Source organism: Dasypus novemcinctus, chromosome 22, assembly GCF_030445035.2.
Source record: "Dasypus novemcinctus isolate mDasNov1 chromosome 22, mDasNov1.1.hap2, whole genome shotgun sequence".
In the NCBI taxonomy this organism is placed as follows: Eukaryota; Metazoa; Chordata; class Mammalia; order Cingulata; family Dasypodidae; genus Dasypus; species Dasypus novemcinctus.
In genome coordinates this window covers 40,059,223-40,073,705 of record NC_080694.1, presented here as the reverse complement: position 1 = coordinate 40,073,705, position 14,483 = coordinate 40,059,223, and the positions used below count along the sequence as shown (strand labels likewise).

Below are 14,483 nucleotides of genomic sequence, written 5' to 3'. Positions count from 1 at the left end.
GATTTAGTTCCTGGTGCTTCATGAAAAAAAAACAAACAGAAAAACCAACTCAGGGAAACCGATGTGGCTCAGTAGGTTGAGCACCAGCTTCCTACATACTAGGTCCCGGGTTCAATCCCCAGCCCCCAGTACCTTAAAAAATAAAATTTATAGTCATACTCACCAGCCTTACCATATATTACTTATCAAAAGTTGATTAAGTCACTGAGCACACAACTCCTCGTATGAAATAGGAGGAAAGGGTAAAGATGACTGATGTCATTTTTATTTAGTTTGCAATGATTTAGTTTACAAAAATACTACATGGTGTTTGGCACAAAGAAAGTGATCGTTAAAGACTTCAGCAGACTGTTTTGGAAGATTGTAAAGCCACAATCCACAATTTTACAAAGTCAAATTCTTAAGTCTTAAGTCCTTAAGTCCTGCTGCCCCTGAGGTACCAACCTGCCCAACATGGGAACAACTGGTGGCAAAGTCATTTCATGTTTTGGACAAAATGAATTCATCCTATTACCGATTTAAAAATCTCTGGTCCTCACATCGTCAAAGCTGTTGAAAAAAGAAGGACCATACTATTTTTCTGGGTATTTTTCCTAAAAGATCAGCAAGCCTCTATCTTCATACATACTGTTCCCTCTGAAAACTGAATATTGCCCATTTTCCTTCTATATTGCCCAGAAGCGAGCAGCACTGGCCATTCCTGTCACATATTTGTTTAACTCTTAATATGGACCAGACACTGCTAGACCCTGAGGATTGCACAATTATATCCCTGCCCTCATAGGATTTGCAATTCAAATTCCTAAACCAGGGCGTGTAAAGAGTCCTCCTGAAGGCAGCGTTCTTGAAAAGTAAGTAAAACCATTTACTACCTGTCTACCGTGTTCCAGGCTCTGTACTGGACACCCACAACATGAAAGTATGCATGACAATTGAAGAGCAGAGAGCAGCCCACATGCTACCTGACACCTCAATTAGACCATGGTTGGAATGCGTGGGAACTTGACGATTTCGGAATTGGAAGTCATAATCTGTGACCAAATTGTGCGCTGGAATTGCCTTGACTGCCCTGACTAGCTAGCCACGTAGCCCTCCTCTCCTATTCCACATGCAAACTTGGGGACCAGATCAAATAGTCCCCAGAGGGAAGGCTCATTCCTCCATCAAGGATCCATGAAATTGTCATTAGTTAGAATAAATACTAGTTTTAAAACAAATACAAATGGCAGAACCCAAGGCAATGTCAACAGGCCATTTGTCCTTCGGCACAAGTACACCCATAGCATCCAAGATCTCGTGAAGTATTGTGTGGCATTCTGTGGTTGTAAATTTCCTTCAAATGGCTGCTGTCACCGTGTGGTAGATAAAGTGCTCTAACTTCAGGAATGCAAAAATCAGACATCCGTGACCCCACTTCCCAGTTAAACTCCACCCCATCCACATCCAGATTCAGTAAGAAGATGATTTCACTGAGACTTTTTAAAAGTTATGTGGGGGGAAACGGATGTGGCTCAAGCAGCTGGACTCCCGCCTACCATATAGGAAGTCTAGGGTTTGATGCCCAGGGCCTCCTGGTGAAGGCGAGCTGGCCCGCACGGCGAGCTGGCCCACATGGAGTGCCGGCCCACATGGGTGAGTGCCACCCCATGTGGGAATGACCCCAGTGCAGGAGTGCTGGCCGAAGTGGAGAACAAGATGACACAACAAGAGACACAGAGGAGAGACAATAAGAGACGTAGCAGACCAGGGAGCTGAGATGGCGCAAGAGAATGATTGCCTCTCTCCCACTCCGGAAGGTCCCAGGATCGGTTCCCAGATCCGCCCAATGAGAATATAAGCAGACACAGAAGAACACACAGTGAATGGACACATAACAGACAAAGGGGGGAGAGAAGGGGATAAATAAATCTTGAAAAATAAATTAATAAAAGTTATGTGGGAATTCTCACTGTTACTCTTACACATTGATCCGCCACTGATCCCACCCAATTATACCTGAAGCCAGTATTGTCCACGGCTGGTAACAGGCACATTAGATTTCCTGTAGGTACACAGACAGGAAGGTATGAGTAGAAAGAAGGAGAAGGGCCACCCACGGCCAGTGCCTCAGATCCTTAATGCCCCTTAACAAAGACATATCCAATTCATGAGAGCCCTGCTGAAAATCCACCCAGAATAGCTTCAGGATATGTTGATAAAAATTTTAGCAGATCTATTGTTAGGAAAGAACAGAACTCTATTATCAGGTACATGTACATCACACCACAAGATAAAAGACACAACGACTGGACAAGTAGCCAAATTAGAATTATTGTGAAGTATAGCTTCATTTAGATTTTTTTTCTAGCATTCGCCTTCATTCTTCAAAAAAAAGAAAAACAAATGAGACGTTACACAAACTTTACTACGAATCTAGCTGTGGCAGAGATGTGATGGCTTAATGGATTAGCGCATTTAACTTTCTACCCCCGAGAGCAATATTTCTTCTCTCTCTCCATAATTAGATAACATGCTGCTACCCATTACCAGGGCACTAAATTTCAAATTCTCCCTACACCTGAGCAGGCTGCTACATATCTGGCCATCTTAATTTTAGTCTTGATTTATTGAAGCTGAATTGCATTCCTAACTCTTCCCGGAGCTCTGGGTGAATTTTACTGCAAAAGCAATGGGGAGAAAGTTACCGTCATATATCTCTCTTGCTGGGCAGAGCCTGTAGATACACAAGGGGCTCCGTATCCCTCTGCTCCATGTCGTGGACGCTGGATTTATAACACCATGAAGCCCAGCTCTAGGGTTACATCCAGGCATATCAGAGATGAGATGGGGAATTTGATTTTGCAATAATGATTACTTGTTGCTGGAGCTCGCGTTCCTGCAGGCTCTGCCGTTATTCCCAATGCTGCTGGTGAATAAAACTCATTCCAACTGCTACCTGATGTAGCAAAAACTCATCTTTCACTTCCAGGAGAGAGGCCAAAAGAAGGTAGACAAGAAGTCAGGAGAATTTGAGATGTTGGACACTTCTCCCCTCACCCCCCCCCCCCCCCAAAGGAGATCTGCTTCCATTATTGTGATTCCTTTAGGAATATTTTAATCTTTTAAACTTCTGTTTCTTTGTGGGGAGGATGAGAGCTTACATCCTTTCCAGCCTGGCAAGTTAATTTGATGGCTCCTTCCTGCTGTCTCTTGCCACTTCAAAGAGGCCAGAGCCCTAGGGCTTGCCAATTGTATTGTGGCTCCTGCTGACCCGGCTTGCCATTCCTGCTGAGTGTCATCTGTCCTCATCATCCTGCAGTAGATAATACGTGTCCTCCCTAACATCATCTGCTTGGGAAATTTGTGCCTGGCAGGCCTGTCTGTCCAGGTTAAGCTTGAAATACAGTAGCCATATCACTAACTTGACAAGGCATAGCTCTAAACAATAAGGCTGCAGGCTTGCTTTGACCAAGACCACAAACTTCCAGCCATCTGATTACATTCCATACTTTCTCTGGAGCAGACCATTAGTCTATTTGTGTGAAGTAGGTTATCATCCTCCTTGTGCTGTGCCATTTTTCCTGAACTTTCCCATACATGCATCCTTGTGTTGAAGACCCTTAGATTTTTAACCCTCAGGTTGGCCTCACCAGGATTGCAGTTCATGTTCATAACCTTTGTCACTTGGATACAAGAACTCTAGAGTTGACCTTTTGCCTTTCATCACTGTAAGACTGTTGTCCTGTATGTATAGTGATGTTTTCTTCCATTTATTCCCCCAGCATCTTACTTTTTTTTACTTTAAATATTTTTTCATTATTTTTTAATATGCCAATTTTTAAAAATATTATTTTATTTTTACTTTTTATTATTTTTTTCTGTATTACACTTCTTATGGATAAAACTATCATTATTATTTCATTTTCTTATTAATTGTATGTGGCTATTTTATTGACTTCATTTTTTAAGAGGTTGTAGATCACAGGAGAGTTACAACTGTGGCAGGGGAGGTCATTGGTGTGGGGTGTCAGTAAGGGGAGATACTTGAGAGGAAGTTCACCTGGCTATACATACAAGGCCTATAAACATGTTCACTTGTTCATGGGGCATTGTCAGGGTGGATGGAGATTTGCACAATAATCAAAAGAACACCAAATTCCCATCCAGGGAAGCTCTGCCACATTCTCTAATGGAACAACAAGAATGCCCCAAGTACAGGGACAATGACTTGTGAAGGAGGATGGTCCACTGAAAGACACTTGATATTGATGACTATGCTTAAGATCCTTTGCTCTTGAAATTGAAACTCAGCATAGTGACTGTAGGGTGCTTAAGAATTACCTACTGGGAGCTTCCTTGTTGCTCAAATGTGGCCTCTTTAAGCCAAACAGCATATAAAAGCAATAACTTCCCCCCAGCATGGGACATGACTCCCGGGTATAAGCCTTCCTGGCACCGAGGGATTGCTACCAAGTACTAACAAGCAATGCATCTGGGAAAAAGCTAAAAGGGGAAAAATCTAAAAGGGGGACCAAATGAGTTTGTATGGCTAAGAGACTTCAAAGTGAGTTGGGAGGCCATCCCAGAGGTAGTGCTTATGCACATCTCAACAGGATCTCATTGATAGGTAGAGTAGATAAAACCCCAAATAGCAAAGCTCCTCAGGGATATGAAGATATCCAGATGCTATAGTCAGGGCAGATAGCTCAGGAATTTGGCCCTTTGTCAGTGGGCCCTAATCTGGTATTTATGCTCCCCAGTATGACAGAGTTAGACTCAGCAATAGTTTCCCTATGCATGACACTTCTGTCCTTCTATTTGAACCTATAATTAGTACTAGAGTTGGTAGATATGTGTATTAGTCAGGGTTCTGTAGGGAAACAGAAGCAACAGGAATCTGTCAATGGTATGCTATTTTTTAAGAGTCTCTCACATGACTATGGGGATGTACAAGTCCAGATTCTGTAAGCAGGCTGCAAACCAGGGCTCCAATGAAAGTCCAGTGAAGGTCCTTGATGAGTTTCTGGGAGACACTGGCTGTCCAAAGATGAGCTAGGAAATTCTCTCTGAATGCTGTAATCACTTCCCCTTTTAAGGCATTCAACTTATTGGATAAAGCGTCACTCATTGCTGAGGCAATCTCCCTGATTCATGTAGATGTAACCAGCTATCTATGCAATAAAGTCACTGGTGACTAAAGTCCATAAATGTCCTTGTATTACAATTAGCCCAGTGCTTGCTTGACCAAACAACTGGCACAATTACCTGGCTGAGGTGACACATTAGCCTAACCATCACAGAGTACATCCAAGAGACTTAAATCTTTTGGCTGTCCATGTGCCAGCTGAGGTCTGAAACTCAATGGAGTTGCAATACCTACTCTTCAGTTCAATGGACTCACCCAAGACAACTAACCAGGAGGAGATGATGGACAAACAACATACCAAGGAACCGAGAGTGCCTACAACTGCAAGCTAGAGAGTCCCATTCATTGGATGTATGGGATCAAAGCCCCCCCTCAATTAATGGGGGAGTGGGCATCACCATCCCAGAGTCCTCAGGATTGGAAAACAAACTATGGACTAAAATAAATGTATTCTACTATAGACTTATTGTGATTCTACCAATGGTAGAAATATCATTGTTGTGGAGGCAGTGACCCATGGATGTTCTGGGGTTAGGGAAAGGGAAAAACAGGTGCAATAAGGGGGGCATTTTTGGGACTTGGGAATCAACCTGAATGACATTACAACAATGGATACAGACCATTATATATCTGGTCATAACCTACAGAGTCGAATGGGAGAGAGCATAAACTACAGTGTAAACTATAATCCATGCTTAGTGGCAATGCTCCAAAATGTGTTTATTAATTGCAATGAATGTACCACACTGATGAAAGATGTTGCTAATGTGGGAAAATGTGGGAGGTGTGGGGAGTGGGACATATGGTGTTGGAAACTGAGGCACAGTGGTCTCATAAGGAGAGACGTGCTGTCTCCATGGCTACACTTGCAACATAAGGAATGCAACGGTTGAATTCTTGATGGCTATCAGGATGATGCCACAGGCAGAGATAAAAATGAGCACATATATTTTATAGTAAATAGAACACTTAGACTTTGCACCCTGAGATAAGATTTTTTTAATTCCTTAGATCATGAGTAATGCCACTAGTTAACTGTATGTTGCTGCTTGTTCTCACGTAGACTGGGGTATATAGAGAGCCCCTTGTAAACAATAAAGTTGTCTGATGAGTCTACTCTCAGACCCCCTGATCCCAGCTCTCTCTCTCTTTCTCTTTGTTCCCTTCTTTCTTTCTCTTTCTTTCATTCCCAATACCCATTGGGCTGACATTCCGACAATATGGGAACCTCGTATATATTCTCCGTAGCATTTATGTAATAGAAGCATCTTTTATAAAAAGTGGGAAAAAAACCCACGACAACTCTAGAGTTGAACCATTGCCAGAAGCTTGGGGAGTGCAGGAGAGATGTTACACTAACACAGTGGTTCTCAGACTGTAGCATGTGTGGGAAGTACCTGGGGCTTGTCAAAACACAGGTGGCAAGGCCCCACGTGAGTTCCTGATTCAGTCTGGGGTAGGGTCCAGATTTTGTATTTCTAACAAGTTCCCAGGGGCACTGAGAGGTGACCACCCTCTGAGAATCACTGACTTCACCCACCAAAGCTTAGGGGCATGCGTAGAGAACTCATGCTTTCGTCTTTCTGCCTTTGCTGATGCAAGGTGCCTTGGAGTGAACAATGAGTGATGGAGGCATTCTGAGCTCTGACTGGCAGCTCTGTCGTAGTAATGCAGTTTCTCTCCACAGCACTTCTTGCAGCAAAGCAATGTATGTTCTCCATATGGTATACCTCCACCAAGACCTTCTCTAGGGGAAACAACAGGACCAGTATAGGAAGATTCAGGACAGGGCTATAAATGGCTGTCATCTAGAAGACCGGAAATGCAAGTGCACAGTGCTACTTCCCACCGAGGGGATGCTGTGGTAGACTGAATTCATGTCCCCCACAAAGACAGGTTCAAGTCCTAACCCCTCATTCAGAGAGTGTGGACTCTGTTGTAAATAGGATCTTAGAGGAGCCTATTGAGGGACGTGGAGTTGGCCCAATGGATAGGGTGTCCGCCTTCCACATGGGAGGTCCACGGTTCAAACCCTGGGCCTCCTTGACCCATGTGGAGCTGGCCCATGTGCAGTGTTGATGCGCGCAAGGAGTGCCCTGCCATGAAGGGGTGTCCCCTTCCTAGGGGAGCCCCATGCACAAGGAGTGCGCCCCGTAAGGAGAGCCACCCAGCGCGAAAGAAAGTGCAGCCTGCCCAAGAATGGCACCGCACACACAGAGAGCTGACACAACAAGATGAAGCAACAAAAAGAAACACAGATTCCTGGTGCTGCTGATAAGGATAGAAGCGGTCACAGAAGAACACACAGTGAATGGACACAGAGAGCAGACAACTGGGGAGGGGGGAGAAGGGAGAGAAATAAATAAAAAATAAATCTTTTTTGAAAAAAAGAGCTTATTGAGATGAAGCCACACTGAATCAGAGCGAGACTTAGTCCCATGTGACCTGGAGTCCTTATAAACAACAGAAATTTGGGCAGAGGAACAGAAGCCACAGGAGGAGACAGAAAGAGACTAACAACAATATGACAGAAACAGCATGCCACCACCAGATGATACAGACTTTGGAGAAGATGGGGCCTGCCAATATCTTGATTTTGGACTTCTAGCCTTCAAACTGTGAGCCAATAACTTGCTGTTGTTTGAATCAACCAGTGCATGGTATTTTGTTATAGCAACCCTGGCAAGCTAAGAGAGTTTTCTAATGTACCATATGTTTCCTTAACTTTATGAGGTTAATACACAGTAATATTAAGAAACTTACCCCAAATGCCCCTATAATCTTTTCTCCTCCCCTGCCTTCATCACTTTCTTTCACCTTTAATTTTTTTAATCCTCTTTGAAAATAAATTAAGATAAAAGGGGATAAAGAGTAATACCAACAGAAAATGTCCCAGGGGAAATCTCATGAAGTAGATCTGATAAAAAGCAAAATAAATGTAAAAGTCCCACCCTCTCCTGCTTATCCTTAATCGTCTTTTTATTAGTCAGTGTTGGAAACTGAGGCACAGTGGCCTCACAAGGAGAGATGTGCTGCCTCCATGGCTACCCGTGCAACCTAAGGAATGCGGTAATTAAGAGTTCCCAGCAAATGGGTTGAAGCTGTTAAAGGCTGAAAGAAAAGATGAGCACATACTTTTTGTAGTGAATAGAACACTTAGACTTTGTACCTTGAGATAAGATTTTTAAAAATTCCTTACACTATGGGTAATGCTGATAGTTAACTGCATGTTGCTGCTTGTTGTCACGTAGGCTACGCGTTCCTGCTTGTTGTCACGTAGACTGGGGTATATAGAGAGCCCCTTGTAAATAACAATAAAGTTGTCTGAGGAGTTATTACTCGCACACCCCCTGATCTTGGCTCTCTTTCTTTTTCTCTCGCTCTTTCTTCCTCTTAGTTTCCTTCTCCCTTCTCTCTCTCTTTCATTCCCAATACCCTTCAGGTCCAAATCTCCAACAAGTCAGGTTTCTCCAGAGAAACAGAACTGACAAGACAAACACATAAATCTTAAGAGATTTATTATAGGAATTGGCTTATGCAACCATACAGATTGGCAGGCAATTGGGAAATCCAGTAAAGGTTTCAATGAATTCCCCAGGAGGTGTTGAACGACTGCGGAATTCTTTCTGACTGCGGAAATCATCAGTCCTCTCTTTAAAGCCTTCAATTGACTGGATGAATTTCTCTCATTGCTGAAGGCAAGTTCCTTTGTTGACTGTAGTTATAATCAGCCATATACACACTCAGCTAACTGATTATTTAAATTCATGAAATGTCCTCACAGTAACAATCAGGCCAGTGCTTGCTTGACCAAACAACTGAGCACTATAAACCAACCAAGTTAACACACGAACTTAACCATCAGAGTCTACCCCTTGTCAACGTGGCATCCATACATAGCTCATGTAAGCCATATGTTGCAGTTTGGTATTGCTTATGAATTCCAAAAATAGACACTGGATTGTGCTTGTAAACTGGTCTATTCCTCTGGGCATATGAGACTATATTGCATTCAGAGGTTTCACTTTGACTTGATTAATGATTAAGGCTTTGATTGGGCCATGTCAGTAGGATGTTGCATCCCCACCTCCTTGGTGAGTGGGGACTCAGAGAAAAAGACACAGCAGAGGACAGACTTTAGAGTTTCATTGCTGAAGCCTGGGAAGAAAACATGCAGGGGAAGAACACAGAAGAATAGAGATGGCTCCATAGACACAGCAGAAGCCCCTGGAAGGGAGAGAGCCTGAGAATCTACAGCTGGCCTCGTGGAGAGAAAAGAACTGCTGAGCCTGGGAAGAGACATGAGCCCTGGGAGAGAGACGAGACTGATCCCAGCCTACGGCTGATTTTGGAAGAAGCTGGGACCATGGAGCCTTAAGAGGAAAAGGAAGCCTGAACCCTTGCTGATGTCAGCAACTATCTTGCTCCAATATATGGCAACAGACTTTGGTGAGGGAAGTAACTTATACTTTATGGCCTGGTAACTATAAGCTTCTACCCCAAATAAATACCCTTTATAGAAACCAATGGTTTTCTGGTATTTTGTATCAGGACCCCTTTGCCTGACTAATACACTATACTTAATGTCAAAATAAAAACAGTAACAATCATACTTTCACCTGACATAATTCATCTGTTCCACATACACCAGGAATGCACTAACCTTTTCCCCAGAATACAATGTCAGTTCTTGGGTAATATTCACTTGTTAAACTTGATATCCTGCAATTTAAACACTATGACATAAAGTTAATGCATCTTATGTTATATGATAAGGGGATAAGACGGGGAAGAAAACAAAGATATTTGCTTTATGTATATACACAAACATATTAATAACAAAACAAGGAAGAAATACTCATAAACATCACAGCCCTGGGTTCTGTTATACAGTCGTAGCTTGTATTTCTAACCACCTTCTTCCACTATCCATTCCATATTCCCTTTACCCTCAACAAGCACTTCAGCTGGTCAAGGTTCTTTGACTGGTGGGGTGATCCAAATCTTTATTCCTTAAGTTTCTGGGGCATTTGTAGTCCTGCCTGGATGGGGTTTTTGCCATTTTCCATTGACTTTAATCACAGGGCATGGTAGTACTAAGCAATGGCCTAAGGGATCTCCTGTATTCCAGGCAAACTCTTCTTTACCTCCACTGTGAGGTTGCAGTCCTATTTCCCCCTTGATAATCAGCTTCAGTCACCCCAGCCAGTACAGGCTTATACTAAGGAATGGATTTTAGTTTTCTTCTTGTAAAGCATATGTAGCAGTTTGATATTATTTATGAACTCCAAAAAAGATATTTGATCATGTTTGTAAACTGGTCTGTTCCTCTGGGTGTGATAACTTGTGATTGTATTAATTTCAGCTGAGATGTCTCTGATTAAATTATGTTAGTATTAGGGCGACTCAGTTTGAGCCCACACCCCCAATCCCCCTTGTGGGCTATGTAAATGGACATTCAGTCAAGGAGGCACACGGAAGCAGATAAGCAAGAAGAGAAGACAGGAGCTCCATAGGCACAGAAGAGGATCTTGTGGCCCGGGGAAAAGAGTACCCATTTGCCTGACAGTTTATAGCTAACCTTGTGAAGAGAAGAGAGCAGCTGAGCCCAGAAAGAAAGGAGCCCCAGGAAGAGAGATGAGCCCTATGCCAGCCTACAGCTGAGATAGAAAGAGGCTGGACCCTCAAAGCCTTAAGAGGGAAGAGGAAGGCTTAACCCTTATAGATGTTATCCACCATCTTGCTTCAACATGTGGCAACAGAGTCTGGTAAGGAAGTAACCTTGAGTTGGACTCTTTAGCTTTTACCCCAAATAAATACCCTTTATAAAAACTTACAGATTTCGGGTACTTTGCATCAGCACCCCTTTGGCTGACTAATACAGCACATAATTAAGTACTCATTTTATTCATTTTGTATTTTTATTTTCTAATGTTTTATGATTCAGCATGGGGTTCTGCAAAAATAATTTACCCTGGAGTCAGAATTTCTGCTGAATTAGCACTGTTTCCATGATTTATAAGTCTTAACTCTGAAAGTGCTTTAATTGGAAAAATCTCTTTACAACCCATGGTTTAGAATTGTCTGGTATTGAAATATTGAAAAATGAACTTCTATAGAACGCTATGAAGGAGGGAAATGTTATTCTTAAAGCCACGGGAAAGGTACATCGTGTATAATTCCACTTATATATTTTTGAAATGACAACATTTTAGAAATGGAGGACAGATTATAGGTTGTCAGGGAGGGGTGAGACTAAGGGAGGTATGATTATAAAAAGCATCAGGAGGGACACTTGTTTGGAAGGAAGGATTTCCTGTATCTTGACCGTGACAGGTGCTGGATACAAAAACTTCTTTCTGCAAAAGAGAAGAAAGAAATAGAGGCATGGCTTGATCCCAGGTAAAAATGCAACTAATAGAGTGCAGACCAATCCATAATCAAATTCCTAGAGCACGTATGAGTAGACTATAAGTAACAGAAATGCACAGAAGAAATTGTGTTCTTATTTAAAGCTGTCTCCTCTGATAGACTGTCTTGTTCTACACTATATCCCAGAATTGTGTTTCGCACAAAGCAGGTGCTCAATAAATATTCGTTAAATGATTTAGAATGATGCGACGGTTTGGCGAATGTGAACGACTGTGAACATGTTTTAACAAGTATCCGCGGCAAGTAATAATACAGATAATATATTTTATTCAGCGGCCGCATCCTCGGACCCCCTCCCTTCTCTCTAAATCCCGTATAGTTTCAGCAAGTATAGGGCGAAATAAATCCACCGCCGGAGTTTCACCTTCCTCAAGCCGCAGCACCTGCCCAAATCCAGCATGGCAGCATCGGCTTCTTTCAGCTACAGCCCTGGGCACTTCCCAGGCCTTTTCTGGAATCGCCCTCTGGGTAGACTCAACGTGTCCGACGCCCTGCGATGACGCCAAACTCGCGCGCCCCGGAAGCGGGCAGTGCGCGCTTTGCGCAGGCGCGCCGCGGGTGGGCGGCGCCCGTCGGAATGAGTGGCGGAGGGACCGAGACCCCCGCGGGTTGTGAGGCCGCCCCGGGCGGCGGCGGCAAGAAGAGGGACTCGCTGGGGACCACGGGCTCGCTGGGGACCACGGGCTCGCCGGCGCATCTCATTATCAAGGGTACGGAGTGAAGGGCCCTCGGCCCTGGACTCCGAGGCCTCGCTCCCGGCAGCGCCCTCCGACCCGACTCGCGCTCCCTGGCGGCGCGTCTGCGGGAACGTGCGGGGGTCGTGGCCGGTCGTGGTCGCCTTTCCCGCCAGGTGCTGCCGCGAAAAGCAAACCAGCCCGGATCCGCTTGCCTGGTGGTTTCCCTGCTGCAGGCGTGGGCTGTCAGGCCCAGCCTCACCCCCACCCCTCCCTCAGGACCCCTGGGCGCGGGGTCGCAGCCCCTCGCCCGCCCTGCGAGGCCCCAGGCCGGGTGGCTCAGTGGTGGCCTGGGGGTGGTTCGCTTCACCCCCCTCTCCGAGCCTGTTTGCTCCTCTATGAAACGGGGGTCGCGCGAGGAGGTGACGTTTATGACTTTCGTGTGTAGGTTGCCTGTGTGCTTCGCGCGGGACGAGGAGTGCGTGTAACCAGTGTCTCAGGCGCCTGAGTTAGGTTTGCCTGTCAAAGCTCCCAGCGACTTCTTCCTGCGTGAAGGCCTTTGCTGGTTAGATACTGCTCTTCCTCATCGCCACCAGCCCCCGCCGCCCCCTCCCGTGCTCGTCTTGTCGACCCACCATCCCCTTTCAATATTCAAGCCTTTATGCGACTCCTGAGTCCTCTGCCCTGGGAACGATGTCCCTTGGCTGATGCCTCTTTCAGGTTTTTGGGCCTCCCTGAAGCACCTGTCTCTAGCTGTATTTACGCTTTATATTTTGGGCTGTCTCTGAATTAGATTCTAATTAGAAGTGCGGGTGTGATGCATGGGTCTTAGGGTTAAATTATAGTTTTTATATTTGCAGTCTTAATGAAGTACAACTGATTTTTTAAAATAGGGTTAAATTATAGTTTTTATATTTGCAGTCTTAATGAAGTATAACTGATTTTTTAAAAAGGTAATTCTAGGGAAGGTTTTCAAGTATATCTAAAATTGAATTACGCTTGAGAATATGTCTTCAACTTCCCTTTTAGGGGACCATTCACTCTTTTCATTCTGAAAATACCAATCTGGTTTTAGTCCATCTTATTTGAAGACCATCAATTATAAACAAATATAAGTTTGCTGTCAGAGTTTAGTGAAAGGGAAGCATGTCAATAAATTTCAATTATTTATGTGCTGGGTCTTCGAGAGAATAGGTGTTTGGGGGTTTCTGGCACATGGGGTGTGTGGTGGCGAGTGCAGTGGGAGACAGGAAACGTTTTTTGGAGAATCTGAGTTTCTGAGTCTTGAAGAATAACCGTTAACAGATCAAGAGGGCAAGGGCATTCTGGACTTAGTTTGGAGCAGCATGAACCAGGGCATGGAGGCCTGAAACCACTCGGCATGTTGGGGAGACTCCATGTATTGCTTTTACTTGCTGTATAGCCAGAGAGAGCTGTGGTCTGGCCAGAATCAGACCATAAAGAATTTTCTGAAGTGATGGGATGTTGTCTTGAATGGCAGGAAACTGTCCAACGATATTAAGTACAAGCATCATGTGGTTAGATTGGTATTTTAATTAGAGGCATGTACATGGCATGGGCTAGTGAGCGATGTGACTCTATTGTAATAAGAGTCCAAGTGAGAAGAGCAGGGATGGAAATGAGGGAATAATAAAATAATGACAGGGTTCAAAGGCAGATTGGCTCTGAACATGCAAGCATTTGGTCAAATATATTTGAGAGGGATTCAGATATAAAGAATAACGTCTATGTGGGTGTTGTCAGAAAAAAATCACTGTTTAACAAACTCTTCCTTATGACGAGCAAAGATCCACATATTATATATAAGGCCTCCACAGTCAGTGCCAGAGAAAATGACTTCTCTATTCTATATTAGCTAATGAGAGATCTGCAACTTATTGTTTCTTCTTTTCCTGCAATCCCATAGCATAATAATCTTCCATTCAAATATTCATTTCTAATTTTTGTTTGAGGGGATTCCCACATTAGATTATGAATTTTTGGAGAGCAAAACATCTCTTAGTTAACTTGTATATCAAACAAATGAATGCTTTGCGTATAGTAGGGCTAGGGTTGGACTTAAGTGAAAATATATAATTTACACTTATGTAAACTATGAACATTTATTTATAAGCCTTGGGACTCCAACAAACTCAGATTTATTATAATGTGCTTACTTTGTCATAATGTTATAATGAAACAATTAGTGGCTTAATTTCTATGGTAATACGTATTTCATAATCTACTCCCCC

General features: G+C 43.7%; 1 protein-coding gene and 1 long non-coding RNA gene across 4 annotated transcripts in view; one reads left to right on the top strand and one right to left on the bottom strand.

The window, feature by feature from the left end:
* Positions 1-11,294: 11,294 nt before the first annotated feature.
* Positions 11,295-12,028, bottom strand: LOC131275319 (uncharacterized). Its single transcript, XR_009182740.2, has 2 exons — positions 11,922-12,028; positions 11,295-11,484 (listed from the first exon to the last, which is right to left on the bottom strand). It is a non-coding gene; the product is annotated as an uncharacterized lncRNA (long non-coding RNA).
* Positions 12,029-12,085: 57 nt separating this feature from the next.
* Positions 12,086-14,483, top strand: part of BLOC1S5 (biogenesis of lysosomal organelles complex 1 subunit 5) — a 109,491-nt gene continuing 107,093 nt past the window's right edge. For 2 of the 3 annotated variants that reach the window (XM_058285203.2, XM_004475766.5), the window contains exon 1: positions 12,086-12,267. In XM_058285203.2, the coding sequence (XP_058141186.1) occupies positions 12,135-12,267 (133 nt within the window). In that variant the 5' untranslated portion in view covers positions 12,086-12,134. The remainder of the gene's footprint in view (positions 12,268-14,483) is intronic. The other variant, XM_004475767.5, reaches the window with a different exon arrangement.